The sequence below is a fragment of the Procambarus clarkii genome, chromosome 41 (genome assembly GCF_040958095.1).
Source record: "Procambarus clarkii isolate CNS0578487 chromosome 41, FALCON_Pclarkii_2.0, whole genome shotgun sequence".
Classification (NCBI taxonomy): Eukaryota; Metazoa; Arthropoda; class Malacostraca; order Decapoda; family Cambaridae; genus Procambarus; species Procambarus clarkii.
The window spans coordinates 1,040,594-1,059,176 of NC_091190.1; the positions used below are offsets into that span (position 1 = coordinate 1,040,594).

The following is an 18,583-nucleotide window of genomic DNA, read 5'->3' on the forward strand; positions in this document are numbered from 1 at the left end:
GTGTAATGTGTGGCAAGAAGCAAATCACCAAATGGAAACACTTAATTGCCTCCCTCCACCACTAACATTTGCCAACACGACCAACATTGGTGCTGGTGAAGCAGAATCTTCACTTCAATTTCTAGGGCGTATTTAGAAAGTTTTGATTCTGATTGATTCTGGACGTTAATTCCAAATTAAGTGTCCACCCTTCTCTTGAAAGCATGTCCATGCACAGACTACCCATACTTTAGATGTTTTATATGTGTCTACTTACTCAAGTACTCATCTAGTTGTGCTTGTGGGGGGTTGAGCTTCATTTCTTTGGTTCCGCCTTTCAACTGTGTATGGAGTCTGCCTCCACCACATCACTGCCTAATGCATTCCATCTGTTAGCTACCCTGACACTGAAATTTTTTTTCTAATGTCTCTGTGGCTCATTTGGGAACTCGGTTTCCACCTATGTCCCCTTGTTCATGTTCCACTCATACTAAATAATTTGTTTTTGTCCACCCACCCACCCTGTCAATTCTTTTGAAAATTTTGTAGGTTGTGATCATATCTCCCCCTAGCTCTTTTGTCGTTCAGGAACATGAGGTTTAGTTTGTCGCTTTGGGTCAGCGGTTGCAGCCAGTTGTCTCGACTTTGCGTTGAGGAGCAAAGATCGACCACCTCTCGGGTAAATCCCTCTTGTTTTGTCTTTGGGTAAGTAGCTCTGGGGAGCCGAAGGGGCTTTCCCCAGAAAATCAACGTTGAATGTAATGAAACGCCGGTTTCTGGGTGAGATTGGGAGGCTCCCCAGCATCCCTCCCTCCCTCCGGTGGTGTTTTATTTGCGGTTTTTGACATCCAGCCTCAGAACTGCAGGGTGGATAGCCAGTGTGGGGGGTCTGTGACGTGGTGACATCATGCTTGTTTGCTCGTTTTCATTTGGGGAATTCTGTCCACTAGTTCAGCTTTCAGTAGCAATATTTTAACCAGACTTGGGAGTTTGTTTTGTGGTGCTTACCTTCCTGGGTGCCTGACCCGGTCGATGGCAGACATAGAATGCTTCCAACCACATGGGGGGTTTCTATAGACCATACCTCCTTGTGCTTCTCTGAGGGGGGGGGGCCGAGATTCTGGCTCGTGGTCCCCGGTAGGCCTAAAACTCCATGCTCATTGATTGATACCAGGGTCTAGTACATTCATATCAGCCCGGTTAGCTCCGGGGAGCCTCCAAGTGTCACCCAGAAACTGGCGTTTCATTACATTCAACGCTGGTTTTCTGGGAAAAGCCCTTCGGCTTTCCCCCCAAGTTGTCGCCCCTTCGGCTTTCCCCCCCCCCCCTTAGTTGTCGCCCCTAATTGGACACTAATCTGGTTCTGGTTTGAAAACCTGCATCCTTATGTAAAGTTCTTAACACATTTTTATTTTCATACTTCAAGAGTGTTCCTCTCAATCCTACACATTATATTATAGCAAGTATATTATGTAAGTAATATACTTTTCCATATTCTCATTAACTTATGTGCAGATATGGGTCTGTAATTATATGAAACATATCTCTTAAGTTATCACATTCCTAGAAGTCCTCCACTAATTACAGTTCCCAACCTGCTAGATGATGGTCAGGTAAAGTGGAGGCTTGTGATATAAGCTTCGAGAGCACATCAGTCAGTCAGTCTTAACTCTAAGATGTGAGATACCACACACCTTCAACATTCACCAACAACAATGTAACACGACGTGTCCAGTTCCTACCCTCACAAAACACTTCAGCCTCGATACAGAGCAGACAGCCAGACTCCGGCCACATCGAACTACCACACTCTCGGCCCGCACCCGAGCTCTTCGCCTCCGCTTGTATTCAGAGCGCCGTTCTCTACACACACATCCCGCATCCCAACCCTCCACCCCCGGCCTCACTCAGCTCTCTGCCCTGCTCCAGACTTTGTCTCATCTACTACAACACTTCACTACACAGCCAACAAACTGATGGCTGTAACCAAGACTATATCAAACACTAAACTCTGTGTGTCTAATCAATCAAATATGTACACATAAACAAACATTACAATATGTTTAGCATTCTCCAGGGAACTAGCTCCAGGAAGCCATCAGGATGTCACTAGAAAGATGCATTTCATCATGCTCAACACTAAATTTGTCTTCCAAATATGGAATGATTACCCCATTTGTTTATGCATGCTGTCACTATAAATATGAATCATTGTGTATCCTCCCCCTCCCCTCCAAAACAACCTAGCATTGAATGTAAGGAAATGCCAGTATCTGAGTGAGTCCCGGATGCTCCCTGAAGTCATCGTACACTGTTCAGTGCCATACTACTTAGTACCACCAGTTGTGGATGGCTCACATATGGCTGCCCATCATTCTTATGGTCCCCCATAGGCAAATAGAGTTCTGCAAGTGATGGCACTAAGTAGTATGGCACTGATCAGTGTGTGATGGCTTCAGGGAGTCGACAGGGCTTCTCACAGAAAATAAACATTGATCCCTCAAGATGTAGATAATTTGAAAGCTTATTTGAGGTGCTTCATATTGCATGCCTAATTATTTGATTAAATTGAAATTTAACTGAAAATTTACTTACTATTTCTTTCAGGTTTTGATGTCAGAAAAAGTGCCATTCCATGTTGGAGGAAGACCTTTTAAACTACTCCTAGATATTTTCCTCTACAATGACCTCTCTGTTAAAAATTTCATTAAAGGGCTTAAAGTAAGTTCTTCATAGTATTCTATATTTCTATATTTCTTAGTAGTTTCCTGCTGTAACAATTTGAAAGCAACCAACGCTTGGGATCACACAAGAATCTGGCGCACTCAGAGGGGAGCCTGGGGGATCAGGGATTACTATAGAACCAAGTAACAGACCACCAAAAAAAATAAGGTTTAATATAATGAAATGCCTTTGTCTGGTGGCTCCCTGAAGCTATCTTACTGAAAATGCACCTATCCTACTTGGTCCCATCAGTTGCGGGAGTTGTGTTTGGCCTACTGAGGACCAGAGCGAGAACCTGGCCCCCTCAAAGAGGGGCAAGGAGCAAGTGACATTTTGTCACCCCACTGGGAAAGCATCCAGAAAGTCAGTAAAGCATTATGGATAACTGCAAGGTTCACAGAAAGAAAATTCAAAGGAGAAAAACAACTCTGAACAATTCAAAACCATGATCAAAACATTCTAAACTAGCTCAGAATTGTTAGTGTCGATTACCACTACAGAGGTAACCTCCTCGGTAACCTCAGAGGTTGCCGAGGAGTTTAACTTATACATAGAAGAGGGATATGAAAAAAGTCCCTCAGCCACCAAAGTCGAAGAGTAAGGTCGAAAGGAACTCAAGGAATTTTATTGAGCTAACCCCCCCCCCCTCTCTCTCCCAAATCCTAGGTGGTTTCCATGAAGGCCCTGGGGCAGAACAGTAGTCTTTGCCTAGTGCTTGAGATAGATATGTATCCTCCCAAGGAGCAAGAACAGAGTAGGGAAGTGGTTGGGAAAACTGAATTCCTGAAGGGACGAGGCTGCTTATCTGCCTCTGCTCTGGAAAAGGAAGGGACCATCCCCAGAAAAGGCCGTGCTACACCCCGAGCTAAACCCTGCTCCAAATCCAAAACCCTCAGATGATTCAGAGTGGTAATTGGGGAGGGATGGAGGTGGGGGGGGGGGAAGAAGAACAGAAGTATGACAAACCACTCCCACAGGAAGGAAGAGGAAGTGTGGACAAAACCAAGGTGGAAGTCACCAACATCTCCAATTACAGGTTCCTAAACAGTACTGTACTAGCCAACTCCAGGGCATCTCATCAAGCATGCCATGAACCATGAATGCTGAACATGGGGAAACCTATCCCACAAAATGGTGTAGCTACCTGATATGCCTCTACTTCAGAAGATAAAATAGAGACTCTTTGGGGGCACAAACAGCACAGAACTTGGGATCGTAGGTGTCACTGACCCAACAGTCAGCATAGTGGAGGCAGAAAGAATGATCATTGCAATGTAGCAAAGTCAGTGAACACACCTCAAACTCACAAGTAGTGAGAGTGGTCTTGATGGGCAGATCCATAATGAGGAAGCACGGCCAAAACTCGCAGGGAAATTACTAGGGGTCTGAAAGCAATAAGCCAAACAGGACACGCAGACACTGAGGATGGTCACTGGGAGAACAGTCAGAATGCAGCGACAAAAACTAGGCTGGGCAGAGTGGCTGTGACATGCTGTATCAACAAGTGTGTGAACCCCAAAATAAATGTCCCAACCTTGGATCTAAACAGGAGTTAAAAACTTTTGAACTACCCGAGGTAAGACCTCTACCTTGGTGGCTTGGCCTCTAAAGGGCTATCTTGAGGTAACCTTGAGATGATTTCTGGGCTTAGCATCCTTGTGGCCCGGTCCTCGAACAGGCCTTCTTTTTGTTACATACCCCCAGGAAGCAGCCCGTAGCAGCTGTCTAACTCCCAGGTACCTATTTACTGCTAGGTGAACAGGTGCATCAGGATGAAAAAACTCTGCCCATTTGTTTCAGCCTCCACCGGGGATCGAACCCGGAACCTCAGAACTACAAATCCCGAGCGCTGTCCACTCAGCTCTCAGGCCCTACCCTAGGAGCCCCCTACTTAGGGGTATCTCCAACACTCCAGGAAAGTAATTCTGTCAGTGGAGGGGCAATGATAACGAGCACTTAGTGGGTGACGGTTGGAACAAGCTAAGTAAGAAGTGGGGGTGGAGGCCAAAAATGTCAGTAGTTTCAAAGCATTTAATGAGAAAGAGTGCTGGGAAGATGGGACACCACGAGCATAGCACTCATCCTGTAACTACACTTAGGTAATTACTTAGGAAAGTAGACCCTGAGTCCCATGCAGCTCAGAGCACAAAATGAACAAAGTCCACACAACAGGCCGGTTAAAAAATATGCCGTGAAACAAATAAAAAAATTCAAACAATAGAGAAACAAATGGTCCTCGCAGGACGAAGTTCAAGGATGGCCGGGAGTTAGAAGCACAGGGACCTGTCACTTCTGATGAAGACCCAGAAACACTACACCTGGTGTGTATAACACTTAGTCGGTGACAGTTGACATGGAAGGGTTTATGGAGGGAATACTGGGGCTCCAGGGCACCTGGGGGAGGGGTTATTGATAGTGATAGATTCAAACTACAATAGTTTCAAATATTTTGACAATATTGAATTGTTTGGGGAGTGGTTTGGCAGTTTCGAGGTTTCCTTTTTTTGTGATTTTTGTTGTTGCCTGTAATGTTTCACAGACCTTCTGGAGGCTTTTTCCGGTGCGGAGTGGCAGAATGTCACTCAATCTCTGCACCTCTATCAGGGGGGGGGGGAGGTGCCAGGTTCTAGCTGTGGTCCCCCAGTAGGCCAAACAGTACTTCTGCAACTGATGTGATGTAGTAGCTAAGAACAATCTTAGTGGGATACTTTAGGGAGAGACTGTGGCCTCCCGCAGAAAGCCTATATGCTCCAAAACAAGCAGCTGCTTATAAAGATTGGTTATCCTAACGAAAATAAGGCAGACAATCGTTACCATGGCAAATCACAGCCTAGATACACCCACCCACATGGAACAGCCTGCTGATGAGGAGTGCAAATTTCTATCAGTTTTCCAGTGTATCTGTGCATATATCTTGCTGATAGAGCTACCTCAACTGATGCTCCAGCAGAGAATGACAGTGTATCTGTGCATATATCATGCTGATAGAGCTACCTCAACTGATGCTCCAGCAGAGAATGACAGTGTATCTGTGCATATATCATGCTGATAGAGCTACCTCAACTGATGCTCCAGCAGAGAATGAGCTTAAGTAGCTTTAGCGACTGCATGTCCTGGGTGACCTCCTTTTTCCTTCACTGTGTGGCTGTAAGGTTAGGGTTAGTACTGTATCACCAAGATGCCTATCTGCTGATCTGAGAGTCAGGCAACCAATTACTTTCTCAAGATCTTAAGATCTTTTCTTGGTGGATGGGCATACCTTTGTCTGTCTTTAGATCTGAAACCTTCATTCAGTAACATACAAGTTATCTAGTTGTCCGCCTGGTTGTGCTTCCTGGGGTTGAGCTTGGCTCTTTTGTCCTGCCTCTTCCCTGTCGGTTCCCTGACATCTACTGGGCTCTGACATGTCTGCACTTACAGCTGTGTGTGGGGTCAGCCTACACCACTTCCCTTCCTCGTGCATTCCATTTGTTTACTACTCTGCCACTGGAATGTTTTTCCTTGCGTTTCCTTGGCTCCTTTGGGCGCTCCTTCCACCTGTGTTGCATGGTGCCTGTGCGCTTGTGTTCATTAATCTGTCTTCGTTGCTTGTACCTCTCGGTTCGGGTATTAGTCTGGTGGCGAACCTTTGCACCCTCTTCAGTTTGGTTTGTTGAGACAGGGCCTGCGACTCTGTGTTGTTGGCATGACTTGTTGGGACACGGTCTGCAGCTCTGTGGGTTGGTCGTTTGCCCTTTCGTTCCCGATTTGTTGCATGCCTTCTTCGTTCCTCATCTTCCTGCTTCGCTCTTGTCCCTGGCCACAGGAGCTGTTTTACTGCTTCTTCAATTTTTTCCTTCTCCTTGGCCACTTGTGCATAGGTGAGTTGCATATCTTCCTTGCACTGTTCTATTCCCTGTGTAACTTCCTCCATCTGTGCTGACAAAAGCTGTTTCTCCTGTTGAATATCCTTATCTAACCTATTGTAGTCATTTATGTTTAAATTTAATTTAACTTCTTCCATAGCTATTTTTAAGAGTTAATTTTCTTCCATGGCTTTGCAATTTATTTCCAATTGATTCTTATCCTTGCACAAGTCTTTCACTAAACCCTCAAGACACACAACTTTGCTATTTAAATGGTCATTACTTTCTTTCAATTTACTAATTATTTCTACATGAGAGATCACTATAGTATCTAATTTTACCAACTTGTTGTATAGACTGGTTATATCAATTCTTTCTTCATTGAATCCAGCAAAATCAAGATCTGTTTTGTATTTCCTCTTGCCGGCGGCCATCTTGAATGTTCTTCCCTGCACTGTAAACACTAGGGCAACTTTTTCTCATCCAATTTTTCACTTCCCTTGGCACATTTCTGTTATCTCACCTATTTTTCAAAAGCACTATACCCTTATGTTCTCTGGGACACCACTCACTATCATCATCCTGTACTACAATCCTTAGGATTGTTGAAATATGCTGGAGCTCCTCTTGTCTGCCTCTTGGGAAAGAACTTGGGATAAGACTGGTGTGGATCTCCCAGGTCGTCTGCCGTGTTATTGAGGCTAGCCAGCCAGCCAGCATTCTATCCCCGTGCCCATGACGTTCGTGGATTCGCTGCTCTTGCTGCCGTCTTGGCGGCATGTCCTGGGTGACATTCGGGCACGGGGCTTTTGGCGGTCGTACAGGGGCCTGGCTGCTCGATATCTTGTGGTCGTTCCCGTGCCCATTCGGGCCTGTGTCGTCTTGGGTTAGCAGTTGCAGCCAGTTGTCTCGACTTCGAGTTGGGGAGTGTGCGGCGACCGCCTCCCAGGTACGTCCCTCTTCTTTTCTCTGTGGGTAGTTAGCTCCAGGGGGCTGAAGGGGCTCCCTCCGGAAAACCAGCGTTGAATGTAATGAAACGCCATTTTCTGGGTGAGACCCGGAGGCTCCCCAGCATCCCTCCCTCCCTCCGGTCGGAAGTTTTTCGCATTTTTTGACATCCAGCCTCAGAACTGAGGGTGGATAGCCGGCGTGAGAGGTCTGGGGCTGCCCCTTCCCCCTCCCGGGGAGGGAGAAGCTGCGCAGACAGTGGCGCTGCGATGTGTGACGTCATGATCATTTGCTTGTTTCTTTTAGGGGAATTCTATCCACTTCTTCGGCTTGTGATAGCAATTTTCACCAGAATAGGGGTTTGTTTTGGGGTGCTTACCTTTCTGGGTGCCTGATCCGGTCAATGGCAGACATAGAGTGCTTCCAACCACACGGGGGTTTCTATAGGCCATTGCTCCCCTTGCCTCTCTGAGGGGGCCAGGTTCTGCTCGTGATCCCCGGTAGGCCTAAGAACTCCATGCACATGACTGATGCCAAAGTCTAACATTAGGATTTCAGCCTGGGATAGCTCCGGGGAGCCGACAGGGCTCCCCCCAGAAAATCATTTTTGCGAATCCATCTGAGAGTTGATCTTATTTGAGAGGAAATATTCATATTTTAAAGATAGTTTTTTGGCCGACACTCTCCTAATCGATGGGAACTGCGACCTTTTGAAGATCAATGTTAATTTTATCTAGATATTGTAATAAAAGAAGTTTATTACAGTATTTGTTACCGTATGACAGTTTTCTATTTCATCACGAAGACAAAAATATTAGCTACACTTTGGCATAAATATAACTGAAGCAAAGCAAAGATATGTGCATTTTTATAGTTGATGTCTAGCTCAGGGAGTGTGAAGCCCTGCACACAGCCAATCAATTGTGTACTTAATTTGCATATATGCTAATTAACCTTAAAGGTCTGTCAGAAGAAAGACGCATGTAGACTTTAATGTGATTACATTTCAACATATACTGAATTAGCTCTCTAGTCTAGACTATATGGAAAGGACAAACGGGGGGTCCGGGTGGGCCTGTCATACGGATCAAAGGACATTTCACCGGTAAAGTCCAAAAGTGAACGTTTCCAAAAGTGTTTATACCACAACCAACATAATTTGAATTTCCACACATTATTATTAGTGTTTGGGGCTGGGTGGATGGTTAGCTGCCTGACTGGTAGGTGGGCAGGCACGCAGGTAGGTGGGCAGGCACACAGGTAGGTGGGCAGGCACACAGGTAGGTGGGCAGGTTCACGTGGGTGGGTGGCCAGGCAGACTGGATGAGTTGATGGCAGGCAGATGGGCTTGGTAGTTGGCAGATGAGTGGGTAGGCAGTTGGGTGGGTGTGTGGGCAGGCAGGCCAACAGGCGGCCGAAAAACCGAACGGTAGAACGGACCAGCAGAGGCAGGTCCCGAGGAGCCTGTGGAAGGTGGCCCCAAGTCCCAAGGGCATTACTTACAGGGCACCTAGGGAAGGCAGCCCTAGGCGCATTCAGCCCGAGTACTGAAGATAATTCCTGGCTCTCAGACCCACAGAAAACAAACACCACACGCAAAGCACAGTGCTGTAGCGACACTGGAGCCAGAGCACACGACCATCGCCTATAGCATCAGCCTCAAGAACTGGGGTGTGGGTAGCCAGCGTGAAGGGTCTGGGGATCCCCCTTCTCCCTCCCAGGGAGGGGGGAGCTGCGCAGACAGCGGCACGGCGACGTGTGACGTCACACTAGTTTACTCGTTTTCTGTTGGGGAGTTCTGTCCACTAGTTCAGCTTTTGGAAGAAATTTTAGCCAGAATAGGAGTTTGTTTTGGGGCGCTTACCTTTCTGGGTGCCTGTTCCAGTCGATGGCAGACATAGAGTGCTTCCAACCACACGGGGGTTTCTATAGGCCATTGCTTCCCTTGCCTCTGAGGGGGCCAGGTTCTGGCTCGTGGTCCCCGGTAGGCCCTAGAACTCCATACACATGACTGATGCCAAAGTCTGACATTAGCATATCAGCCTGGTAGTTTGTTTTATTGAGCCCCTACGGGAAGCCGTAGGGGCTCCCCCAGAAAATGGTGTTTCATTACATTCAATGTTGTTGTTTTTTCATTTGTCTTATAGCAAAAGGTTCATTCGGTGTTCGGCAGGTAGGCTGCTCCATGTTTCTTAAAAAAAAAAAAAAAAAAAAGTTGAAACAAATTGCAAAATGAACAAATGCCATAAAGGTTCGTTCAGTGTTTGTTGGGTACACTGCTCCATTATGACAATCTTTCTTTGTTTCAAATGTGTTCCATTTGTTTTGTATTTTTCATTTACGTCTCAATAATGGAGCAGCCTACCCTACAAACACTGAATGAACTTTTATGGCATTTATACATTTTGCAAATTGTTTCAACTGTTTTTTCTGGGGGAAGCCCCTACGGTTCCCCGGAGCTTACTAAGCTGATATGCTAATGTCAGATTTTGGCATCAGTCATGTGTATGGAGTTCTAGGGCCTACCGGAGACCACGAGCCAGAACCTGGCCCCCTCAGAGGCAAGGGGAGCAATGGCCTATAGAAACCCCCGTGTGGTTGAAAGCATTCTATGTCTGCCGTCGACCGGGTTAGGCACCCAGAAAGGTAAGCGTTCCAAAACAAACCTTGATTCTGGTGAAAATTGCAACCAAAAGCCGAATGAATGGATAGAACTCCTCAAACAAAAATGAGCAAACTAGTATGACGTCACCTGTCGCCGCACCGTCGTCTGCACAGCTCCCACCGCCACAGGAGGGGGAAGGGGGAGCCCCAGATCCCCCACGCCGGCGTTGCACACACTAATTCTCGAGGCTGATGTTTTAGGCAGCGGTTGTGTACTCTGGCTCCAGACTTTTGCAGAGCTTTGCTTTGTGTGTGACGTCTGTTCTCCAGGGTTGCGAGAGCCAGGAGTTCCTCTTCAGTACTCAGGCTGCATGCGCCTAGGGTTACCTTCCCTAGGTGCCCTGTAAGTACTACCCTTGGGGCTTGGGGTTACCTTCTACAAGTTCCTTGGGTCCTGCCTCTGCTGGGCTGTTTCAATGCTCGGTTTTTTGGCCTCCCTTTGGGTGCTTGGGTGTTTTGTCTCCCCTAGTTTACCTTAGGGTAAGAGGCAGTTTTGCACTGGTGGGGCGCAGGGTGCTGTGCAGCTTGATGTCACCAATCACAGCGGCCGGCTCTGTTGGGGTACGTTGTCCTCTTGCGGGGTTTTGTTTTTATTTTTATTTTTGCCTGGGTAGGGGGTTCTGCCCTACTTACCACTGGTGTTTGGCCTCATCCAGATGCTCGGTGGTGCCCCCTGCTAGGTCCCTGTGAGTGTACACGTCCCTGGGGTTCAGCTGTAGGCAGTTGTTTGGTAGTTTTGGGCGCCGGTTAGCCGTACCCTGCCTGGGCTTACCTGAGCATGAGTCCTCTTCAAGTAAACGCTCAGGATCCTGGGAATCCCCTAGGGATCGTGTGGGTGTGATGGATGTGACCCCGGAGTCCCCCCTTGCTTCATGCGAGTTTGAGGGTTGCTCGTCCCCTTGTCTCAGGGTGACCCTCACTGTTTTTTGCCTCCGTCGTGCAGTCTGTTGTGTCGGTGAGACTTTCAATCCAGAGTCCTGTGCGTTTTGCTGGTGACTCAATTTACCCAATCTTTGGATGATCATCTTCGGGTACAGGCAGCGCAAGCGTTGCATGCTAGGTTTCGGTTGCTGCAACCCTCTAGGTTGGTTGCTCACCCAGATGCCCCGCAGCTGCCCCGTTTTGCTTATCGGGACCCGGACATAGGGGAGAGGTCTCTTCGACCCTGGTTCAGTTCGCACCTCCTCATCCTTACCCTTCTGTTGTTCGTTCTGGTCCCCCCTCCCCTGCTTCCGGCCCCGAAACGTTTGAGGGTTTCGGGGTCGGGGCAGGGGCTAGTTGGTTTTGAGACTTGGGCAGCCTTGGGGAATGCCCCTTCTGGTGTGGCGACGGAGGCATTCGAGTCTCCTCCCCCAGCCAAAGCCTCCGGGACTGACCAGTGGGCCCCCTTCTTTCCGGCTTCGTCGGCTGCGCCGGCCTTGTCTGGTGGGGGCGACCTTGAGCACCTCATTGAGTGCTTGTTTGCTCCTGCCCTTCCCCAGGATGTTGGTGTCGTTCAGCTCCATGTGCCAATTCCCTCCCTTTCGGCGGCCCTGGTGGCTGAGGACTTGCGCGCCCAGAGCCTGTTGGCTTCAACCTTACGTTTCTTTTCCATCCTCGAGCTGTCTTCGGACTGGGTCTCGGAGGATGTGGGAGCGCTTGGGGCTGTAACTGGTTCTGGCGCCTTGGCCTCCGTGGCCCGCTCGTCGGCCGCCTTGTTGAAGCTTTTCTCGCCGATATTGCGGGATGCGGTTGCGCTGTTTTATGCTTCCCGGCTCGTGTGTCGGCAGGTGGTGCTTGCCTCCTTTGTGGAATCTGCATGGGTCTTGGCTCTTTGGATGTCTTCGCCATTTAGTCCTCTCCTGTTTGAGGCTTTGGCTGTTGCGTAGTATATTCAGCCTGCTTAGGCTTCTTGCTGTCCTATGTCAGACTTGTTGGTTCTCCGGGGATCCCATGGTGGGCCTTCCCGGAAGGGTCATGCCTGGGCTCAGGGTTCCTCTCGCCGTGTTAGGCCACTGGTGTCGAGTTCGGGTTCAGCCCCTCCTTTGGACCCGCTTTCGTCTGGTCGGTGCGGTGTTCACTCTGTGCGATGTTCTGGGTCTCGTAAGGGGCACCGGCCCTTTCGCGGTTCACCCCATTGACTGAGGGGGGGGGAGGCTAGCACTGTTCGCTCGCGCCTGGTTCCACGATTCGTGGGCATTTCAGTTCGTTTCGCATGGCCTCCGGTGGCTTTGGGTGGCTCCACCTCCTTCAGGAGGTTCAGGGCTGGCAGGGCAGGCCTCTTTCCCTACGCTCTGTCGAGTCATCATGGAGTGGGTTCGCTTGGTGTGGTCGAAACGACGACGTCCCTCAGATGGGTTTCCCATCTATTTCCGGTCCCGAAACGGGACTGCGCGGACTTGAAGTTCATTCTGGACTTGTCCCGTCTGAACCTCTGGGTTCCATCGCCCCTCCTTTTGGAGGGGCGATGGAATTTGAATTTCCCTGAACCCAGGGAATTTGTTAATTTCCAATTTTGTAATTGGATGATGAAATACAGTTCTAAAGAAACTGTTTGTGACCTTTGTGAGATCAAAGCTGGGAAGGGTGCCCATATCTAAAGAAGCTTATCAATAAACAGGAAAAGGTGTAAAGGCATGCAACTAAATGGCTTCCAGAACTGAAATGCAAGAGCAACGTGGAGAGGTTAGAGGCATTAAATATGCCTAAGCTTGATGATAGAAGAAAAAGAGGCGATATGATCACTGCATACAAAATAGTAATAGAATTGACAAAATTGATAAAGAAGGTTTCTTGATACCTGGAACTTGAAGAACAAAAGGTCATAGAGTTGATCTAACTAAATAAAGCTGCAAAAAAATATTAGAAAATTCACTTTTGCAAACAGAGTGGTAGACAGTTGGAATAAGTAAAGTTAGAAGGTTGTGGAGGTTAAAACCATCTGCAGTTTAAGAGAGATATTCTGTATATTCAAAGAGTTCTGGGCCCACCAAGAAATTGGCATTTCATTACACTCAACGCTTGTTTTATTATTCCACTCAAGATCTTGTATGTTAGCATGTTCCCTGTTTCTTCTTCCCTCTAAGGTTGCGAGGCTCAGTTCTCTCAATCTGTCCTCATAGCTGAAGCCTCTTTAATTCTGGTACTAATGTAGTTGCAAACCTCTCGCCTTGCTCAAGTTTCTGTTTATACTTGCCAAGGTGTGAGTTCCATGCTGGAGCTGGGAGTGCACCTGTGCCAACCAGGTGATTTCCATGTGTGTGAGCGTTGTCTGATCTCTTGTTACAAGATGTGGTCAATTTCTATAAGTACTGTAAATGTTTCAGATAACTATATTATTATAGTTGAAAAGCAATGCAGTGCCGACTCTGTGTTTAATTAAGTTCATAAATATTCGGTACGGTATATATCTTATGTTATTTCAGCTATGTATGATTCAACATTTCCTTGGTAACTCATCGGCCTTCTTATGCTGTCCTGCCTCTGAAAGAGCTTCACGTATAAAGGCCATGCCACCAGCTCAGTTAGACGTCATCCATAAATTACCGTCGTTCAGATCCTACGTTGAAAGCCGTCCTCCAAAGGAACAAACAGCTCTTCTCCTTGATGAAAAAACATCCAAGGTATGATGAACATTTATACTTTTCAGTGTGCAAAAAAAGAATTAATAGACTATATGCAGACTAGGAGTCACAATAACGTGGCTGAAATATGTTGACCAAACCACACACTAGAAAGTGAAGGGACGACGACGTTTCGGTCCGTCCTGGACCATTCTCAAGTCGATTGGCTAAGAGATCCTCATTTAGTGACAAATAGAAACTGTAACCCATCCCAGGTAATTAAACTGCTTAACTATTTCCATGAAGTCACCATTCACATATATTTTACTGGCAATTTCCTTCTCTCTCCCACACAATAACTTTATTAAGTCTGTTAAGTCTCCCAATGCAAACATTAATAAAATATATTTAATATTTAAAAATGCTGCAGTTTTGTTTTTTCTTTTATAAGTATTAGTTCTGATCAAAATTATTGTCTCTAGGCTGCAGTGCGCACGCTGATGAACGAACTGGACTCGTGGTATGGTCGTTTCTGCTGCCTTGTTAAAGTGGTCCATGCGCTCACAAGTTCACTACCAAGCACTCCTCTAGGTCGACAGGTAAGAATTGTGCATGACAGTCATTGAATATTCTTTAAAAATAATTCAGGCAAATTGTCAAAGGTAACTTTGAAAAGGTTCATTGTTGTTTTGTTTATTTTCCCTGTTCCCTGCCGACAACAAAGGAACTTGAGCTTGTAGCTGCATGACACCCCCATCCCAAGGAAAATGAGGAATGTCCAATTTATGGAGGAGTACAAAGGAAGCACCCCGCAAAAACACCTGAAACACAGACAACACCTCATGCCAATGAAGCGGTCAGGTACGACAGAAGCTGCGCCAGACCTCCAAGCGATTGTCCGCCAGCCAGGACTCTTGACACCTCATAATGTATCCAATATTGGGAAGTGGTCCAAACTCATAAGAGGCAGGGTCCGTCTGAGAGGCATACACCAGGTCCCCCAGGAGGTACATAAATAATGCCTCCAGAGTCACTGTGGGAGGGATTCAACAGGACAGAAACCTCCAGAAAGACGATCCTGATGGAGCCAAAGGCACACTGAACTGAACCCTAGGTGGAGTGGCATCCAAATCATCTTAATTCAGGGTGGGAGGGATAACAAAAACCCCACCCTCTGCAAATGGAGCCCCACCTGGTCAACCCTGGCCTCGGGCCGGGCTTGAGAAGTAGAAGAACTCTCAGAACTCTTATCAAGCAGGTACCTCAGAGGACACCAAGGGCCTCAAAGGGAAATCAAGGGCGAAACTCACTCATCCCACACCCCTAAAGCCACAGAGGAGGGCCCCAGGGCAGAGTCAGCATCTACCACTCAGGACAGATAAGTGGAATCCAAGAAATAGGCCTCAAAGGAATAAGGTGCTGGCTGAATAGGGCCAGTAGCCTCGGCAAGACTAGCCAACTCAACTGCCTTCACACCTGCATTGGAATAGGCAACTCCCAGAGCAGACTAAGCCACAACCCAAACTAAATCCTGCCCTGAACCCGAAACCCTCAGATGTAGGATTGGAAGCAAGGGGTGGGGGGGGGGTGGATCAGAAGAAGGGTGAACCATGCACACTGGGGAAGGAAGAGGAGGTGCGGACAGAACCAAGGTCGAGATGACCAACGCCTCCAATTCCAGGTCTCTAAATACCAACCAGGGTAGTTTTGGGTTAGCTCTGGGGCATCTAACTGGGTACACAACCTAGACTGCTGAAACCTAGAAAATTTGTAAAGTTGTTGCTGCCTGAAAACCTGAATCTCATCAAGAGGGTCCGAAAGAGTAGTCACATGAGGAGAACAAACCTCACTAGACTCGGGGTCAAAGGTATCAGCAACCCAACCAGCAGCATGGCGAGGCAGGAGGAATGAATGTTGCCACGTGGCACGGAACATACAACCTTCAAACTCTCATGAAGTGAGAGTAAGTTTGGGGAGAATATCCATAAGGAACACCAAACCTACAAGGGATTACCAGGGCCCGAAGGAATTGACCAAGAGGGACACGCAGGCACTGGGATGCTACGCGGGTCATATAAAAATTCGCTGCTGAATCTATACCAACAGAACCATCACTTTTAGAAAGGTGTTGGTGTTTCACAATGCAAAAGTAAACTAGAACCAAGGATAGAAATGGCATAGTAGGCTGGATAATGCCAACCTCGGTGGGCTAATATGTATCATGTGAATATCTAATGCACCGCAAGCCAGCGAACACTGTGCCCTACTCGAGCAAAGACAGGAAATCTAAGCATCCTGACTCGCCCTGGGCAAGAACTACCACCAGCAAGGAAGTGATGCACAAACACCCCTGGGAAGAGATCCCTGAAGCACAAGGGCAGCACTAGGGTCAGTGAAGATAATCATGTGCACATGCAGCTCCCAGCATTCTAAAGTCCAGGCTCAGGCTACACTGAATGGCAAGAGACCACCATTTGGCTGAGGCAGGAGACTGGAGCCCAAGCAGTGAGAAGCGACCCGATACATTACACACATCAACATAGAGCTGAGGGCTCTATATATCACTGGTTGACCGCGCACACTATCACCTCCCTCCGACCAGTCGAGTGCGGAGGTGGAACAAATGAGCTGGCACTTGTCTTGAAACTTTTCAATTGTTTACATTGTTAGGGAGTTCTTCTGGTAGTGTACGAGACTAACAGTATCTTCTTTAGCTAGCTGTGGTTTGTTTTTGTCTTGCTGACTTTCTGGGGTGCATTTGCCAGTGGTAGTATGAGTGAATAGATAAATGCCACTGCTCCCTGTTCCTCTGTGAGTGAGGGGAGGGGGGGTGTAGGTTCTTGCTCTTGGTCCCAGGTAGGCCAGATAGAACTCTGCAGGTGATGTGATCCAGTAGATGGTACACTATCAGTGATTATAGCATCAGGCACTTACAAGAGGCACCAACCAGAAATGTTTTATTTCTTATATCAAATGCATTTCTGCAACAATTTGCAATGTGACAAAACATTTTGTTCTGGGTAGCAGTCTATCACTAGAAAGAAAATAAAAAATCTTTATTGAAACTACAGTACTTAATGTCTTTTATATGTGTTGTATTTTGTATTTTTAAACAATTTGTATAACTTTACAGGTAAGAGAGGGCTTAACAACCTGCTTGTCACAAAATTTGGTTGAGACAGAAGAATTCAAGGAAGCTGACAAGATGCTAAGGCTTATGGCTCGTGAAGAAACTGCTTCCCATCCTAACAAATATATTGGATATATTACGAGGTAAGAAACTACACCTCAATGAATTAGCCAATGCCCAATGATATACTATAGGATAGTCTGCGCTTTGGTTCAGTGTAGCTTGAGAGACATGCAAGGACGGAATAAACACACACACTTGAATGGAGCATTCACTAAAACAGAGACCAACTGCCACTTAGCTGTAAGTGACTGGAAGAGTTCCCTTGGTGTAGCCTCCAATAATATTAATTTAAATATTAAATTTGAAGACATTTTTCTGTGGGGAGCCCCAACTCCCTGGGGCTTATCGGGCTAATACATTATATTAGACCGGGACATTAGCTGAGGAGTTCAGACCTACCAGGGACCAGCGCCAGAACCTGGCCCCTTCAGAGAGGTTTCAGGGAGCAATGGCCCTGGAAAACCCCCTTATGGTTGGGGGTTTTCCTTATCTGCCATCGACTGGGGTTAGGCACCCAGAAAGGTAGGCATAACAAAACAAACCCCACATGGTAAAAAACTAAAACAAAAAAAACGAACAGAGAGGTAGAAACTCCTACAATCCCAAGGACAAGCAAACATCACACGTTATTGCCGCACCGATCATCCGCGATCATCCCTCATCACCCCCAGGAGGGGGAGGGGGGCCCCGGACCTCACTGCGCCGGCTACCTAGCATCAGTTCGTAAGCTAATGTCAACCGGGATAGACGCTTCTCTGGCCTCAGTTTCCTACACGGTGTTTTACCTCTGTGTGGCGTTCACTGCCGTGTGTTGTGTTGTGCGGTGGCCAGGTGTTCCTCATCAGTATCAGGCTGCATGCACTTAGGAGCTTCCTTCCCTAAGCGCCCTGTGAGTACTGCCCGTGCGTGACAGGGTTATCTTCCCTGGGATGTTCGGGAACCATTCCCATAGAGGTTCTTACTGATCGGCATTTGCCTCGCCCTTGGGGCCAGCTGGGGCTTGGGGCCCTTGTTTGGCCCTGGGTAGGGACTGGTATTGTGCTGGTTAGGGCGTCAAGGTGTTTGCAACCTGCCACCAAAGCGGTGACCGGTTCCTGTTGCCTCTGGATAGACGGTGTGCTTTTGCGGGTTTTTCTTATGTTTTTATTTTCATTTGCCTGGTGGGGGTCTGCCTAGTGTGGCTATAGTTCCACTGGTAGTGTTGGTGGCCCTCTGCTAGGCCCCGTGATTGTACACGCCGCAGAGGTTTTCAGTGTTGTGTCCTCTACCCCCTTGTTTATTTTTGGGTTTTTAACCGGTTAGCAACACCTTGCCCGGGCTTCCCGTAGTTGTTACCCTACGGGCCCTGGAAACCTCTGTCATGGCTCGGTGGACCATTGAATGTGTCTTCTGGGTTCCAACCCGTCTTATACGGGATCGTTGGTTGCTGTGCCCTTGTCTCCAGGTGACAGTCGCCACTTTTACCTCCGTCATGTTGCCTGTTGGGTCACTGACACCTTGACCCGGAGTCTTGCGAGAGATATTCTCTGCTTGTTCTCCAGTACTCTCCTGATGTTATTACTGTTCAGAGTACAGGCGGCATCCGTGTTGCAAGCTAGGTTAGGTTGCTGCAACACGCTAGGTTGGTTCCCACTCGGATGCCCCGAGGCCGCCCCGTTTTGGTTAGGTGCTGTTTGCCCCTTTCCCTC

The 18,583-nt window shown here is 47.6% G+C and overlaps 1 protein-coding gene across 1 annotated transcript in view; it reads left to right on the forward strand.

The window, feature by feature from the left end:
* The window catches only part of LOC138373054 (origin recognition complex subunit 3-like), an 88,208-nt gene that overhangs the window by 43,095 nt on the left and 26,530 nt on the right, over positions 1-18,583 (forward strand). Inside the window, exons 5-7 of the mRNA XM_069339074.1 lie at positions 13,565-13,762; positions 14,185-14,301; positions 16,836-16,975. Of these exons, the coding sequence (XP_069195175.1) occupies positions 13,565-13,762; positions 14,185-14,301; positions 16,836-16,975 (455 nt within the window). The remainder of the gene's footprint in view (positions 1-13,564; positions 13,763-14,184; positions 14,302-16,835; positions 16,976-18,583) is intronic.